Genomic DNA, 18,392 nt, shown 5'->3' on the forward strand with positions numbered 1-18,392 from the left:
TCCGAAACAGGCGTCGGTGGCTCTAGAACAGCTCCGGTGGCTCTCCAAGGTCTCCCCCCTTTCCTAGGTCTCAATAAGGACCTATTTATAGTGCAGGTCACGAATGCAGCACGCCCCCGTGCACACGGCCGTGCCTGGGAGGCACGGCCCCGTGTGGGCGTCGGGCACAGGAGGAGGCACGGCCGTGCTTTGGGGGCACGGCCTGAAGGCAGTGAAGCTTCTGTTCTGGGGCACGGCCGTGCCTCTGGGGCACGGTCCAGACTTGTCTCCCTTCTGTTTGAAGGCACGGCCGTGCCTGTGAGGCACGGCCTACAGCCTGTCTTCTCTTCATTTGCTGGACACGGCCGTGTGTTTGAGGCACGGCCAGCTGCTTGGACCCTTCTGTTTTGGCACACGGCCGTGCCTGGTGGGCACGGCCAACAGCAGTGGCTTCCTTCTGGATGGAGACACGGCCGTGCCTGTGAGGCACGGCCATGACTTGGCTGGCTTCTGTTTGAAGCACGGCCGTGTCTGTGAGACACGGCCTCTGGCTGCTGCTGAGGGGAAGTGTTGGCACGGCCGTGCCTGTGAGGCACGGCCCAGGCTTGATGGTCTTCTGTTTGTGCACACGCCCGTGCCCTGTGAAGCACGGCCAGGAAGCTGATAGACACGGCCGTGCCTATGAGGCACGGCCCTGTCTTGCCTTGTCTTCAATGGGTACTCCGTTTTGCCCGTTTTTGCTCCATTTTCCACCCTGAAACATGTAAAAACACGAGCAGATCTCCGAACTAGGAAATGTAAGATATGTGCCTAAATGCATAAATAAGGGATGCAATGTACACAAGAATTTAGCAATAAACTCAGAAAGATGTGCAAATAAAGCATAAATACATGTATACATCCTACGCACATCACACCCCCAGACTTAAACCTTTGCTTGTCCTCAAGCAAAAACTTAGCGTCTAGATTTAGATAACCAATGCAAGCAAGTTATATATCCTAAGCACAGCAATCTAATCTTATCAAACATGAGTAATGGTAAGCATGAAACTCAAAATCATCAAAACAATGGCCTAGAAGTAGTTCTCCGTGCTAAGTGCAAAAAGTGACCTAAATCCATTTGGTATCAAAATCCTTACTTCTAGTCAAGTCGTCATGCTACCGAATTCCTAAGTGTTCCCGGCCTTAGACACTTACCTGCCACAGGCTTGGTTCATATCTTCCATTGCACAAGGTCTCAAAGGATTACCTCAAGTCAAGGGAATCAAATCATTTATTTCCCCAGTAACCGCTTTTCGGTCTCAAAGGGGTAAATGAAAAGTTTCCACTCTCGATACTGTTTTTTTTCATCCTTTTATTGTTTTTGCAATTGAATTTGCTTTTATTGCAAACGGTAGAATGTTTTTTTTTTTTTTTTTTTTTTTTTTTTAGCAAGGATGTAAGATTTTTCCAAAAGAGCTTACATGCCTTGAGTTGGTCCAGTAACCAAAATGCAATGGAAGATCACCATGGAAACACTAGTACTAAGCAGGTTTCATGAATCATGACTACTTTCAGAAATCTATCAACCTCCTAGATTAGGTATAAGTGAAAGAGATCCTAAAACCAGGCCAAGGTTTGACTATCCAAGTTATCCTAGCTCACTTCCTACTTATGAAGATAAGAAAAGATATAGTCCTAGGATATTAACTACAAGCACTAATCATCCTTATCTTAACAAGTGCTACTGTTCTTGCAAGAGAAACAAGCATAAGATGACTTGGTGATTTCTGACATGATAATCTACCGTGCATAAAGCAAAATTCAAAGCAAATTGCAAATTTCAAAGCAAATTTCAAAGCAAATTGCAAAAGCAAATTTCAAAACAAATTGCAAACTAAGTAAAGAAAACAAACTTCAAAGCAAAATGCAACTATTTACACTATTTACATATTTTTGTTTCCCCCAGACTTGAACATTTCTACATTCCTCCGTAATCTGGAGGAGGAGGAGGAGGATACCTAAAGGGAGGAGGAAATATAGGAGGTCTAGGTATGTGGCCCATACTCTGATGATACTGGTAAATTGCGGCCACCTGCTGTCGTGTGAGATCCATAGACCTCCTATATTGTTCCTCCTTATCCCACAACTCAATTTGATGCCCAAAGAACTCATCAGCCCTACCATAAAACTCATTCGCCCTAGTTAATTTATCTTGCACTTCCCTAAACTGCTCCCGATTCATGGTACCATACTCATTCAACTGACGTTGATAAGCAAAGTGCTCTTCATGGAGTGTGTTTAGGGAGGTGCGAAGTTCAGAAAAATCATAGGCAGAGCCAGACTCTCCATATGCAAAAGAATGTCTAGGTGGCTCATGAGGTGAGGGTTCATGATATGAGGGTTCATGGTAGGAAGGTTCATTTTGGTATTCAGGTTCTTGGGTCAAATCCGTGTGTGGTGCATGTATGGGAGTAGAAGGACTAGGAACTGGAGCGCGTAAAATCCAGTTTTCGGCATTTCTAATAGTGGTCTTAGGATGGGGTAATGGAAATGCAAATCCATCATGAATATTAAAGGCATACCCCTGATCAGTCCACTTTATCATCTTCATCGCCAAACATGTGTCTAAATCTATCTTAGAGTTGCCATAAATCTGTTCTAAGTTATCAAGGTTGCAACCCAAGGATGAGGCGATTACAGAAATAAAGCCACCGATCACTATCGCTCCAGTTGAAGACTTAGAAATTTTTATCAAGTTTTGGAGGAAATGGTACCCTGTATCAAATTCCACTTGATGAAGCATTGCCCAGATACAATATAATTCAAGCTTCCTCACCACGCCATCACTCTCAGATCGTCCAAAAATGGTTTTGGTCATGACGCGGTGAACGTATTTAAAAACTGGGTTTTGCATCAAGGTAGACTTGGATCTTGAAGGGTCATAGGGTGCATTAGACACTGCAATTTGTCTCCAAAACTCAACACTATTAAATTGTTTGTCTAATTTCCTAGTCACCCCAATAGGTAACCTAAAGCAGTTATTAAAGTCTTCTAAGGTCCATGTATACTCTGAATTAAACATTCTAAAAGAAATAGTTCCTTCTTCCTTATCTTCACCATGAAACTGGACCTCTAAGGAACTAAGGAATTCAAGAGTTATTTTTGGGTAAGTTGGCAATTCAAAATTCATAAAATCTAGCCAACCTATATTATCAAACAACCATTCAACATCTTCCTTAATTCCTAATCTTTCCATAGTGTACAAGTCAGTGTAACGAGAGCAATAGATATGACGGGAAGCTAAAACATTATACCTTGTTCTTTGGATTTCGTTGCGGAAGATGATTCCATGGGGGTTGTCGACGATAACTTCCTCTGTCGCTCTTCTCTTCCCCTTTTCAGTTGTTTTGCTTCTCCCTTTCGATGGAGCTTCCTCTCGCACTGCTTCTTTGCCTTTCCTCCTTCCTGAGTTGTCGTCCTTGCTGGATTCTCCAGATCTGCGGAAATTTTTTCAACATATGGCTCATCTTCATAGACATGAAGTAAGAAGATAGATCTGAACAGATCTGGGGTAGTTTTTGCTAGATCTGAGAAGAAAGAGGTCAGATCTAAGAAGAAGAAGTGGAAAGATCGAAGAAATGGAGTTTAGGGTTGAGTTGGGAAGAAGGAGGAAGAAGAAGGAGTGTTTGCTATTTTTGGGTGTGGTACACGGCTGTGCCTAGGGAGGGCACGGCCGTGTACCCCTTTTTAAGTAAAGGAGGCACGGCCCGTGCCTAGCAAACACGCCCAGCAGCTGGAGGTTCTCGGCTTCGAAGCACGCCCGTGCCTGGGAGGCACGGGCTGAAGTCGGCGAGCTTCTGTTCGGTCACACGGCCGTGCCTGTGAGGCACGGCCTGGAGCTGGCGTGGCTCTGTTTCCAGGCACGCCCGTGCCAGGAGGCACGGTTCAGAAGAGACGCCTCTCTGTTTGAAGCACGGCCGTGCTTGTGGAGCACGGCCTGGACCTGTCTGCCTTCCTTATTGAGACACGGCCGTGTCTAATAGACACGGCCTAAGCTGCAAAATTCCAAAATAAGGGGCATGGCCGTGCCTATGAGGCACGGCCCAGCTTTATTGCTTGGGTATTTCCGCATTTCCCTGCAAAAACAAAGGAAAATTTATTAGGACTCAACAAAACAAACTTGAACGAAAGAAAAGTATATATGTATGAACAGAAAAGAAATGCAAAACAAACAAAACCCTTGGGTTGCCTCCCAAGAAGCGCTTGTTTAAGGTCATTAGCTCGACCCCTTATTAACTAATGTACAAGGGATCATTGGTTGCCCTCTCGCAACCTTCCCCTTGGTGGAACTTTGTATTTTTGTGATTTTTTACATAGCTCCCTTATTTGCTCGGCCGGTGCGGGCATCTTCTCCGGCAAAAAAGAATTATGGTACAAATCTTCTTCGGTTGGTTGTCCTCCAACCGGCACACGTGGGGTGGCTCTGGCAAATATGCGTTGCTGTCCAAAGAGAGGTTAAATGTAATCTTCTTACCACCAACTTCTAGGGAGAGCTTACGGTTCTTCACATCAATGTTGGCTCCCGAGGTGGCAAGGAATGACCTTCCCAAAATAATGGGGATATTTGGATCTTCCTCCATGTCAAGCACAACGAAGTCGGTGGGGATTGTGAACCCCCCGACTTCTACCGGAACGTCTTCAACTAGCCCTTTGGGATATCTGCATGTTTGGTCTGCTAGTTGAAGGGTCATCGGTGTCAATATCAGATCCGGATATCCACATTTGACACTTGTTGTGTAGGGGATGATGCTAACACTCGCTCCTAGATCACAGAAAGCTCTCCCTATAGAAATATTTCCAATCTTGCAAGGGAGGAAGAAGCTACCTGGATCTTTGAGTTTCTGAGGAATCTTGTTGTTCAAAATCTTTTCAGTTACATCCTCAGTGAGTGCTATGACATTCTTCGGCCGGGTGATATCTTTAGTGGATATTAATCCCTTGATGAAATTTGGCAAACTTGGGCATATCAACTATTGCATCAAGGATAGGAATATCCATCGTGAGGTCTTTCACCCTATCATACCACTTTTCAAATTCTTCATCTTTTTGCTTGTATAGGAGCCTCTGCGGGTAAGGCACATTCTTCACTTGTGATTTCTGCTCGGAAGGCCCAGCGGGTGTTGCGGTCTCAACTTCCTCCAGCTTGTCTTCAACATTGGGAATAGAGGAAGGAGGTTGCACAGCGGCTGGGGTGAAGTATGTCCCTTCCCCAGGAGCAGTCACCTGAGGTTCTATATCCTTCAGGGTCCGTCCGCTCCTGAGCTCTATGGCCTTGCAGTGCTCCATTGGGTTGAAGTCTGGTTTTCCTGGGAAGTGTACCCACTGTTCTGGAGGAGAGGGAAGAGCTTATTTGTGCAATCTGAGTTTCCTGCATCTTCATCCTCTTGTCGTGGTCATCTAATTTCTCATTGATTTTAACCACGTCACTTTCTAACTTCTCCAGAATTTTCAATATACGCTGGGTATCAGAGACCTCTTCACTAGCTTTAGGAGGTTGTTGAACTTTGGTTGGAAGGCCCTCCTTGGTTGAAATTACTTTATTGTTGCGGTAGGAAAAGTTTGGGTGATTCCTCCAACCCGGATTATATGTATTGGAATACGGGTTGTTTCTTTGATTAAATGCTCCAACTGCATCGCACTGCTCATATTGGACAATCTGATTTTGGCATGCTACAGCTGGGCACATCTCAGTTGGTATGATTGGAATCTCCACATATATCACAATTTTAGTTGCTACCGCATGGACCTTACCAAAGTTCATGCCTTCAACCCTTTTTGTAAGGGCATCAATCTGTGCATTGAGCTTAGTGTATTGGTCAACATTGTACTTCCCAGGAATTTTCTGCACATTACCTCTCTCATTTGCCCACTGGTGATGGTTAAGTGCCACATTCTCAATCAGCTCTTCGGCTTCTTCCAAGCTCTTATTCATGAGTGCACCTCCTGCAGCGGAATCCAAATATACCTTAGTCTGATAGTTGATTCCGTTGTAGAAAGTGTGAATGATAAGCCATCTCTCAAGTCCATGATGTGGGCACTTCTTAACATTCCTTGGAATCTATCCCAAGCTTCAAATAGTGTTTCTCCGTCCATTTGTTGAAAACTTGAAATGAGATTCCTCATGTGGGCAGTCTTACTTGGGGGATAAAATTTGTTCATGAATATCTTCACCAATTTTTCCCAAGAGTCTATGCAATTTGGAGGTAATGAATGGTACCAGTCCTTCGCTTTGTCTCTTAATGAGAATCTGAAAAGCATCAATCTCTGAACGTCAAAACTGACCCCTTGTTGCCTTCTTGTACTGCAGGCATCTGAAAATATTTCAATGTGCAAATGTGGGTCTTCGTGTGGACCACCCCCAAACTGATTCTGTTGAATCATGGCTATAAATCCAGGATTAAACTCGAAGTTTGCAGCCTCTATGTTGGGGATAGCAATGCATGACGTTGAACCTCTCATCTGAGGTGCAGCATAATCTTTCAGTGATTTCTGGGCCATTGTTGATGATTGTTCTTGATTTATCAACCTTTGTTCACGAAGTCTCCTTCGAAGTGTTCTTTCAATTTCAGGATCAAAAAAGGAACTCCGAAGGATCGGCCCTGCTCATGCACCAAAGCAAAAGAAATGATTAGATTGCCAGAAAAAATTAAGAATGTATGTGCAAAAGAATTGTACCAATGAATAAAATGAAAAGAAATAAAAATAAAGAATGGGGCTATGTATGTATAAGAAAATAAAAGAAAAACTTAATGTGCTAAATTAGTAAATAATTGCGCACGATCCCCGGCAACGGCGCCAAAAACTTGATAGCGTTCCGCAAGTATACGGAATGTCGTCAAGTAATAAAAAGATCGAATCCACAGGGACCGTGGAATTACTTACTAGATCTAGCACAAAAAGGTGGAGAGAATATTGAGCATGAGTTGTGTGGGGGAGATGGGAGTGTTCTAAAGTACTTTATCCTAGAATTCGGAGAAAGGGATCGACTGTGACACTAGGTGGTGAAACGATCCTAGGACTTCGGACTCCTCAGAGTATGGATTGATTGACTTGGATCCTCTACCTTTCCTCAATAATTGTTCAATTGTAGGGATGTTAACCAATTTATCCAATTCAACCTCGTCAGGTATCCTCGAAATAATGCATTGGTGTTCTTACGTCACTCGTTGTCGGTTTGAAATGGTTCTAGAAGCCCGGTTCAAGGCATTCCCGTGTCACTCAGGCGCCCCGGAGTACTAAAAGAACCCTATCCCCTGTCACAGGATATCTTTTTACGGATCTCTCCCCAACAACGAATGACCGCTAACTATCCCTCATAAGAATTAACTACGCATTAGGAAACCCCTCGGAACTCGCCCGGTTCAAGGCATTCTCCCTGTCACGAAGCGCCCCGGTGTACGGCCTAATGATTCCCCAATTCATAGTTAATCCCTACCCTCATGGATTCACACACACATAATTTATCATCAAGCACAAGCATAAATCCACAAAGCAATAGACAGTTATATCATTGAAAACGGTAGATTAATCAAATCCAAATACAATCATCCATTACATCTGATTCATCCTACATCCTAGAATCTAGGGAATCTACTCCATAGCGTGGAGGTTACAAGCCAAAGGAAGGAAAGAATACATCTCAATCCAAAGATACAACAAAGAAATGCAGGAAATAAGACTTATCTTCTTCCTCGGACTGCAAATCTCGGCGTAGATGGGATGAGGATGGACTGGAGCAGTCGGATCGGTGGATGGATCGTCGAATCTCGCTCCGAAACAGGCGTCGGTGGCTCTAGAACAGCTCCGGTGGCTCTCCAAGGTCTCCCCCCCTTTTCTTAGGTCACTAAGAGGACCTATTTATATGCAGGTCACGAATGCAGCACGCCCCCGCTGCACACGGCCGTGCCTGGGAGGCACGGCCCCGTGTGGGCATCGGACACAGGAGGAGGCACGGCCGTGCCTTGGGGGCACGGCCTGAGGCAGTGAAGCTTCTGTCCGGGGGCACGGCCGTGCCTCTGGGGCACGGTCCAGACTTGGCTCGGCTCTGTTTGAAGGCACGGCCGTGCCTGTGAGGCACGGCCACAGCCTGTCTCTCCTTCATTTGCTGGACACGGCCGTGTCTTTGAGGCACGGCCAGCTGCTGGGACCCTTCTGTTTTGGCACACGGCCGTGCCTGGTGGGCACGGCCAACAGCAGTGGCTTCCTTGATGATGGAAACACGGCCGTGCCTGTGAGGCACGGCCATGTCTTGGCTGGCTTCTGTTTCAAAGCACGGCCGTGTCTGGTAGACACGGCCTCTGGCTGCTGCTGAGGGGGAATGTTGGCACGGCCGTGCCAGTGAGGCACGGCCCAGGCTTGATGGTCTTCTGTTTGTGCACACGCCCGTGCCCTGTGAAGCACGGCCACAAGCTGAGTAGACACGGCCGTGCCTATGAGGCACGGCCCTGTCTTGCCTTGTCTTCAATTGTTACTCCGTTTTTGCCCGTTTTTGCTCCATTTTCCACCCTGAAACATGTAAAAACACGAGCAGATCTCCGAACTAGGAAATGCAAGATATGTGCCTAAATGCATAAATAAGGGATGCAATGCACACAAGAATTTAGCAATAAACTCAGAAAGATGTGCAAATAAAGCATAAATACATATATACATCCTACGCACATCACTATTCGATCTCGACTTCAGAATTTGCATAAATCTTTTAGTCGGATCAATGCTAAAGGATGCCCTTCGAACGAGGACACATCCTTACCCATTCTTCCTTTCAAAAGAACCACTCCACTCTAGGAGCTTACCTTGCCAAACCTCGATCTTCCAAACCCTCTAAAAATCCTACTCAACCTTAATCACTTGACCCTAGTCTTGTCTGACTTGATCTCTGATCCTCTCTAACCTTATCAAGTCCATCCCACCTAATGTCCTGTTATATTTGAGAGTTGTTCTAAGGCAATCATCTTACATAATGTACTATTTATTGGATAAATAAAATTACTATTTAAGTGTACATTCTTTATATATCTAATTAGATTTTAAACTCGATTAATGAAATGCACAATACAATACATAGCATGAGAAAAATTATGATTGAATCATAATTAATGGGTATCTCTTTATGTGTAATTATGTATGTATTAAAATATTTCCTAATCGATGAATTAATGAGATTGGACATCATTGATTCCGTAAGACTGCATATGTTAGACTCTTTGGTTTAACTAAGCAGTCGATCCTAACATACTGAAAATATTAAGATATTGAGAGTTAACATATATATGTTGGTTAAGGGTAACTAGTTCATCAGATGTGACATGCTATAAAACTTTATGTGGTTCTATACTTGTCTATGAAGATCTCATTACAGCTCGAGTGTAAAATTTCTATGACTTGAGGTATTCGAGTCATCTTACTCATGGAGACTTATATTTTGACATCTTAAACAAACATCTCTTTAAAAGTATCACCTGCGAATGATTGGGTATAACTCAAAGTGTCTGAAGGTGATTGAGTAGCCCATAAAGGATTCACCACTCCTTTTATTAGGAGATGTATACCCTATGACTACTTGTTAAGATTATTACTTGTAAGTCTTTGGCCGAAGCAGAAACACATCAAAAGGATGATCCTCTTAGACAGCTGTTTAAGTAATTTGAATTTGCAAGACAAGAAACTATTGCTTAGGCTAGGTATGACGTAGTCAACTTAGTTGAGATTGACACATAGACCATGTTCTGAATCAAGCAGACATAATATATATGAAAGGAATAGATGCACGAAGAACTATAGATGTTGAAAGGTTCAGAAGTGGTTTTAGAATCAACTATGATTTTTCAATTAATTTGGGATCATAATGTACTGGTAGGTGTCACTCATGATTAATCCATAATTAATAACTAATTATTGACAACTAACATAAGCTGTGAACCTATAAGGTCACATGCACTATGAGTTTATTTAAAAGACATAAAATAAGTTTGAGAATTGGATTCTCAGATCGTGAGAGATTGAATCTAATTAGACTAGAAGACAGCAAAATATGAAAGATATTTTTTTGGAATGGAAGCGCAGATGAGCCATGTCTTTTGCAGACAAATTAGACCCTCTTTGTTTTAATTATAAATCAAATTAGTTTGATTTTAATTAAAAGAGGGCTTGATTATTGAACCAAGGTGGTTTGATTTTAAACCAATGTGCTTTGATCTTGAACCAAACTCAAGACTAATGGTTTAGATTTTGGATTAGCGGATATGAGTTTTCTAATCAAACCAGTTAGGAGATCTATATATAGATCCAGTTAGAAGAGAAAAATAAAATTTTATTTTTTGGGATTGAAACCTAAGGTTTAGGTTTTGATCTCCCTCTCCTCTTTGTGCCACCGACCACCAAGGGAACCTGCGATCGGTGAACTTGTCACCATCGACTAGCACCACCAGAGACTTGTCCTCCGACCCCTCCTTCCTCTATCAACCAGCCACCAACTTCGAAGTACAACAGTTGGCGGTCATAGCCGATAGGAGTTTCCTTCGGCAGCGGACAGTAGTTGTTCCAGCCACTGACAACCCTCTTCCACCACCCTAGGTTTCTATTCTGATAAGCAATTGTTGTTGCGGAAACTTCGACACCATTAGACTTGTTGTCCCTCACTGGCAACCAACTTTACAACCTCTGAACAGTGGCTTCATCATCTCCGTCAGTTTGTTTGGTATCATCAAATTGCCTTATGCCACCGGATACTGAATCGAATCATAGGTTCTCTCTCAGATCACTTTAGTTCCCTCCTTCGACTAGTATCAAAATAGAAATGCGACATGTGACTTAGTGAAGTCGTCTTACAGAGATCTCGACGTAGATACAAATAAAGGCAATCTTTCAAAAGGTTGCTAGTTGATGTTGTTTCCGTTTTACGCTATCCAACAAGTATAATTTATTTATGCAATTTAATTTTAAGATTATGTCTACACATGTATGTATCTTGTATGTGTGTGATGCGAGTGTTGTAATGTAGGCTTAACTTTGACCCTTTGTCATTATCAAAATAACAGTTCAATTATCTAGTGTTCCCTACACAAACAATCTCTTTTTTTTATTATGATAACCTATTTCAAAGTTAAATAAATATAGGGCCATATTGAAAAACTTTTCCTCTTAATTTAATCTCTCCCCTTGAAAAATAACTTAGGATTTTTTTGAAAAAAATAAAAAAGTTATTCTTTAAAAAAATCTTTAAAAATTTAACATTTAACCTTTCTCTCCCTTTAACATATATAAAAAAAATAGGGGAATGATAATTTTTTAAAAATCTTTGCAAAAAAAAATCCTTTCAAAAATGACGTTGAAAATTCCTTAGAGAAATTTTTTTATAGAGCTCAAGTAATCTGAGTCTTCAACACTATCAAATAAAAAAAAATTAATGTTTAAAATGCATTTCCAAAGTTGAAAGTTGATAAATCTGAATTACCAAGGTTTAAAAATGAGTTTCCAAGGTTCAAATATGAGTTTCCAAAGTTTAAAAATGAATTTTCAAAAGTGAATTTCCAAATTTAAAAATGATTTTTCAAAATTGAAATGATTTTTTGAAATAAAAATGATGAAATAAATATGAATATTTTGAATTAAAATGTTTTTTTTGAAATAAATATGAATTTGAATAAAAATGATTTTTTGAAATAAATATGAATTTTAAATAAAAAATGAATTTTTGTAATAAATATGAATTTTGAATAAAAATGAATTTTTGAAATAAATATGAATTTTTGAAATAAATAAAAAATAAATTTTAATAATGAATAACTCAAAGAATAATTATTAAATTAAGCAATTGCACTAATTTATGCTTAAAACAAATAAGTAATATATGTTACTAAATCAGTGAGCATGATTAAGTCCTAAGAGTCCAAGTATTTTTGATAATGTATTAGAAAATATGTGCTAGAAAATGTGTTTTGAAAGATATAATAGTTTAAAATAAATCATATATTAAATTACTTTATTAAAATGTCTAATTTTTTATTATTGTCGACTATCACAAGAGACTAATTTTTACTAGGTTAGTCAAAATAAATACAAGTGTTTATTTAGTCATTTACTATAAAGAATTACTTAGCTTGGTTAATATAATAATGTATTTTTAGTTTAGATTTATGAGGATGCACTGACATAAGCATATGAAATCAAGGCTCTGATCCTATGTAGCTCATGTCCTTATAATTTAGTGGCTTAATACATAAACAAGATAATCCTAATGTGCTTGTGAGATCTTGATTGCCTAATTTCTATAGATTCATACTTGCTAAGAGCGCTAAACTAGATCCATGAGTTTTGAAAAATTAAGTTTTGTAAAATAAAATTTGCTTAACATTAATTATTGAAAAATATGACCTAGAGGTCATATTTTTCAACGGTAAGGTTGCTGCCATATGACTTAGAGGTCACGGGTTCAAATCCTGGAAACAGCCTCTTGCCAAAGGCAAGGTAAGGCTGCGTACAATGGATCCTTCCCCCGGACCCCGCATGGCGGGAGCTTCGTGCACTGGGGCTGCCCTTTATTAATTATTGAAAAATATGATTTGTAAAACATAAGTTTTAAAAATATAAATAAAGAAACCTAATTTTGAAAAATATCAGTAGAAGAACCTAATTTTTTAAAAACATCATGAATAGTCTGTTCTACTTAGCATATACCTAATTATCTTTTGAGTATGCTAAATGTAGGATCGTTGAGAGCGCTAGAGGAGGGTGAATAACACTATCAGTAGTGTTTTCAAAATTCATAAATTCGCTTATGAATTTATACGATCAAAGTTGTAAATGTAGCGGAAAGTAAAAACACAATGAAAGAGACACGGGTGTTTTACTTGGTTCACAACCACAGGTTGCTACTCCAAGGCCCACAATCAGTTTGAACATTTATGTTGGGCAATCAACTAAATAACTCTCCTCTTACGAAAGAGAATTAACGATTACACAAATATAAGAGCAGTAATAATGTTACCATCCTTAGAAATTAAGTACAAATCGTAAAAGTTTACCGAAGTGAAGTAGATGCAGTCTTTTCGTGTAACACTTCGGTGTTACGACGATGTTTCGGGGTGTTGCTTCATGTGCAGATGATTATCGTTTGCCATTGAATTGATGCTCCGAAGGGTCTCTCTCGATGCTCTTATATAGGACTTTTCGGCCGCCTAGAAACCTTTCCAGGCGCCCCCATGTTGTCCATCGATCTACCATCGACGCTACTGACCCGACACTTTCAGGCGCCTATATCCCTTTCCGGGTGCCTATATGTTGATGTGGAGATTCTGGATAAACTTTGACTTCCACAATACTTATCCAAATCTAGGCGCCTGGAACCACTCTAGGTGCTTGGAAGCTAAAGTGTCTCGACCACTTGGACTCTGCCACCTCACTACTTTACTGGCCCAGTTCCGCTGACATCCGATCGCCTAGAACCAATTTGTTTTCTATTTTTCAGAAAAGAAAATTAGAAAATACGTTTGGTTTGTTAATATGAAAATTATAAATAAAATAAATTTTTATTTATAAATAAAATAATTTTTTAGGAATATTGAAATATGTATGGACACAGTGTGGAGATGCCGCGACGAAGGAGGAAGAGGAGAGGAGGAGGAAGCTACTGCTTGCTCTCCGTCTTCTTCTATTTCACTTTAATTTTTGCTACTAGCTTGCTTTTGATCTCGATTTAATCCTCTGGATATTGCATGCTTTTAGGGTTTGTTCTTGGTGTGTTTGGTCGCCTCTCCCGTCGATTTCAACGGTTGCTCAGGATTGAGATCGTCGCCGGGAGCAGCATCTACAATCGCCTGGTGCTTTCTCCATTTTGCTTTCTTGATCGATGACTCTGATCCAGCGAGGAAAAGGGCAGCTCCAGCCATGGCGGAGTTCCAGCACAGGGAGGCCGATTTGGAGTTCCGGTGCGGGCTCAAAAAGTTCGTGCGTTGCCGCTGACCTAGCTGTCGGGCGGAAAATCACGATGGGGAAGGAAGAAAGAATTGTGTCAGAAAAAAAAATCGGCCCGCGTTTTCTCATTTTCCACGCATGTTTTCATATTTTCCGTCGTTTCCATTCGCTAGTTAATTAGAAAATGATATATTATCATTTTCTATTTTCTTAGAAAATGTCTTTTCATTTTCTAGAAATAAGATTAAAAAATATAACATCTTCCAACAAAACAGAAAATATAAAACAAAAACGCCCCCAAGTTTCTCCCTCTCTGGATTTCTTCTGTAAATTAAACAATTTCATTCAATGCAACGTGGTTTGACTTTGATGATCCAAAAATAATCAAAAGATTAACACTTTGATGCAAAAATAAAAATATCAAGAGATTTGATTTAATAGAATTATCCCACTCATGATTTAGAATTAGCAGCTGTGGTCTTCGCTCTGAAGGTATGGAGACATTATCTTTATGGAGCACAGTGTAGAATTTACACAGATCACCAGAGTCTGCGGTATTTCTTTACGCAGAAGGATCTCATAATATGAGACAGCGAAGATGGCTTGAATTAGTAAAAGATTATGACTGTGAGATCTTTTACCATCCGGGAAAGGCAAACAAAGTGGCTGATGCACTCAGCAGAAAATCTAGTGCCACTTTGATGTCTTTATCGGTATTATCTCGACCATTGGAAAAGGAGATATGAGCTTGTATAAGGGATCGAAGTTATCTCTGGACAACTCTCGACCCTGGCCATGTGCTAGTATGCTATGCACCTCAATCTACCGAGTTCAAGGAATTTTTTCGAGTTTTTAATAAGGGTAAATAAGTAAATGGACATCCAAAACACAACTCAACCTCATATTCACCAAACACTCCATTTACATTTACATTTTCTCAACCTTTTGTCAACCCCAACTATACATTTACATATTTTCAACCCCAACTTTCCGTTGAAAAAATACAACTTAAAACCAAACACCCCCTAAGCTAGCTACCATTTAGTCGACTTAACTCGATTGAATGGAAGATGTTTGAAATTTGTATGATTGGTCCATAAAATATCATTAAAATGAAAACTCCTTTTTATTGGCAATCAAAGTATCAAATACTGAAGGTGGTTAAGTAACTACCAAGTATAGTTAGTCCTTAGTATGGCAATTCAAGAATTTATCCCTTTTTTTAAAAAAAAAAAAAAGATAAGTAAATAGTTGTTTTTGCAAAAGTGGTCTCAACCTGCCTTAACTTTTAAGAAACAATCATTTCCTACCATGTAATACAATAAATCATTCAAATGGAATTAATAAGAAGCACCAATTGAGAATAGAAAACGCCTTCATTTCAACATGTTCACATGAACTCAATTGCTTGGTGGAGAAGGTAATAATATAATTAATTAGCTTCCAATAATGTTAATTTATCAAAGACATGGGCATTTATGTAATCTCACACTCCTTTCTCCTTCTATAAATCCACTCATTCTTCCATCTATTGCATAATATCGATCCTTGTCCAACATTAATTGTTTGTCTCCTCAAAGAAGATAATGGCCGAGGAGAAACACCACCACCACTTCTTCCACCACAAGGAGGAGACCTCCTCCGACCCTAGGAAGGAGGAGAAGCACCACAAGCACATGGAGCAACTCGGCGAGCTTGGCGCCGTGGCCGCCGGTGTTTACGCTTTGGTAATTGATTAATTAATTAATTCTTTCATCCATGTAGTCGATCGATCCCAAATAGTAAGAATTTATGATCGTAATTAACCTCGCGGAACTGTAGCATGAGAAGCACCAGGCGAAGAAGGACCCTGAGAACGCACACAAGCACAAGGTCACGGAGGAGATAGCGGCCACGGTGGCGGTGGGCAGCGCTGGGTTTGCGTTCCATGAGCACCATGAGAAGAAAGAGGCCAAGAGGCATGGCCACGAGTAGACGACGACGACCGTACGTCGCCCATGCATCTATTCGATCGATGCTTGTTCTTGTTCTTGTTATGATCGAATTATAGTGAGTGCTATGAGAGAAATAAAATTAATAATGGTTATTGTAACTAATTAGTTTATGAATTATGTGGTGCTGTTTACTTGTGAGAATAATATGTCATCTTTTTTAAGAAGTGTGACATGGTTGAGTTGATTAGCACGGAGCAAATTTATTAAAGTCGGTAAAGGTCGAATCTATACGCTTCTTTATAGTAGTCAACTGCAGTTTCTCGATTTACCTCCTTATAGATGGTTGTGAGATCGATCATGTAATCAACTTGAGATGGAAAGGCTTGTGTTTACCATTGCGAAGATAAGAACACTTGAAACGACCCTCCCTTTATCATAATCGTAAACACTTGTTCCTTGTCATATGGCTCCTTGCACACAAGAAGAAATGATGTTAACATCAAAGGGTATTTTATTTCTATTTTTTAAAGGATAAAATATAATATTCTAAAATATAAATGATAAAAAAAACAAATATAAGAGGGGGGAAAAATAAAATATTCTCTAAATTATTTTACAACCCCATCTTGTCGGCTGCTTGCCATTGGAGTCGTGGCCTTCACGATCAAGCAGAGAAAAAAACTTAATTATTAGGCTCCATCACTGAATCAATAGTCCTCCCAGCTCATGTTGTCGACAGATGGTTGGATGTATAGGACCGTTATCGTAGCTATTGCTAGAGAGGATGAGGATGAGAATGAGAATGAAATGAACTTCAATGTGAATGGACTACTCTATCTTGTTGGCTGCCCGTCATTGGAGATCAGTAATTCGGTGGGGGTATTTTAAAATTTTATTTTTTAATAATTTAAATATATAATTTTTATAATTCGATTAATTTTAAAGATGGACGGTTCACCACAGACTAAATAAATCTGAAAATGCATGACTCTTCCTCAACAGTCAATCCATAGAAAAAAAAAACTAATTGTGTGAATTAATATATTTAATTAAATGTATTTATGAAAAGTTATTTTAAAAGTGGAACCTAATTAGATGATGTTATATTTGTGGATTAAATTAGAATAAAAAAATTTATAACTCTTTAATTATAAATAAGGTTTGATGTTGCCAATTCAACTTTGAATTTTACTGATATAATTTATTAATAAAATTTTAAAAGGGTGCATATCGTTCTGAAAGATTTTAATAAAATTAAAAATTTATCATTATGGATTTATATAAAGGTTGTTAGACAATCTTATTATAAAGATTATTGGAAATATTTATCAGAATTATGAGGGTATTGTCTGAATAGTGCCAACCTAACCCAGTGACGCACTAAGTGCTCGAACCTATTGAGTAGTTGTTTGCCCGACTATCAAGCGAACTTGCTCGAGCTCTGGTGGGTGTTGTTAGCCGAATGTCAAGTACTCCCGAATAGGACGTCGAATGTTGCTTGAGGTTCATCGAGTGCTTCCGAGTGACATGTTGAGTGCCAAGTCAATAAGCCGAGTGATTACGTCGCTTGACTACCGACTGTCGAGTCAAACAAATCTGAATGGGTCATTGCTACTTTAGCACTGAGTTTGGAGTAGAACGACAATGCTTTAAGGTCAAGTTGGACATTTATTTTCCATGATATAATGGTACAACCATATACACAATCGAGCACAAGTCGTTGTTCATAATGAACCGAGCATGAACTCGAATACTATCACGAAAAATAATACAACAAAGAGAAGAAAATGAGGGGAATGAAAGTAGATCTAGATGAATTACGTGCTTCTGCGTCTTCTCTTTCTCCTCAAGATTGTAGCCTCCTTATATAAGGGCTCTTACCCTCAAGGATAGAGTCGTTAATTTAGGTTGAGCCTGTTGGGTTGGCCCACCCTGTCATACAATTTAGGTGGGTGGAGTTAAAATTTTATTAATTCATTTTAATGTGAGTTAAGGTGAGTCGATCCACCTAGGCTTGCATGGGTTGGTCCATGGGAGACTTGGGTTGGCCTGTGGGTTGAAAAAATTTATTTTGTTTCTTCAAAATTTAAAATTAAAGTAGAAAACTGAATATATTAATGACTTTCACCCGTTTAAATTGCAATTCAAACTTAAATATTTCAACTTGACCCATTTAAATTCTAATCTAAATTTAAAATTTTTAATATTTTCTTTATTTTTTGAGAGGTGGCCCGCCTAATCAGCAACCCCCTTGGGTTTGAGATTTTTTAATTCGCCAAGTTGATGGATCGACCCGTCTCACTCCGTTATATGATGAATTTTTGATGGATTGATCTATTTGACAACTCTACTCAAGAGCATTGAATGATTGAGTATTAAATGCCTGAGGTATAATGACCACCATCATCAGCCATCAATGGTCGATAGTTTTTATCAAACAATCTAAACCCTACATTTACCCTTGCAAGCCCCCTATTAAGGAGAACTCTCCAAGTATATATTCACAACTTCAATAGTTGTAAT

General features: G+C 39.8%; 2 protein-coding genes and 1 pseudogene across 2 annotated transcripts; 2 read left to right on the forward strand and 1 right to left on the reverse strand.

Annotated features, from left to right (window-relative positions):
• Positions 1-4,343: 4,343 nt before the first annotated feature.
• Positions 4,344-6,519, reverse strand: LOC141831126 (uncharacterized). The gene is made up of 4 exons (XM_074718553.1): positions 6,159-6,519; positions 5,245-5,964; positions 5,035-5,168; positions 4,344-4,991 (listed from the first exon to the last, which is right to left on the reverse strand). Exons 1-4 carry the CDS (start codon positions 6,517-6,519, stop codon positions 4,344-4,346), a joined length of 1,863 nt encoding a protein of 620 aa, XP_074574654.1.
• On the forward strand, positions 6,042-6,138 carry LOC141831282 (small nucleolar RNA R71; annotated as a pseudogene).
• Positions 6,520-15,474: 8,955 nt separating the features above from the next.
• Positions 15,475-16,093, forward strand: LOC141830829 (uncharacterized). The gene is made up of 2 exons (XM_074718270.1): positions 15,475-15,662; positions 15,757-16,093. Exons 1-2 carry the CDS (start codon positions 15,522-15,524, stop codon positions 15,907-15,909), a joined length of 294 nt encoding a protein of 97 aa, XP_074574371.1. The 5' UTR covers positions 15,475-15,521; the 3' UTR covers positions 15,910-16,093.
• Positions 16,094-18,392: the final 2,299 nt, after the last annotated feature.

The sequence above is a fragment of the Curcuma longa genome, chromosome 6 (assembly GCF_044706935.1).
Source record: "Curcuma longa cultivar G26 ecotype Majalengka, Jawa Barat chromosome 6, ITB_CL_G26_1.1, whole genome shotgun sequence".
Classification (NCBI taxonomy): Eukaryota; Viridiplantae; Streptophyta; class Magnoliopsida; order Zingiberales; family Zingiberaceae; genus Curcuma; species Curcuma longa.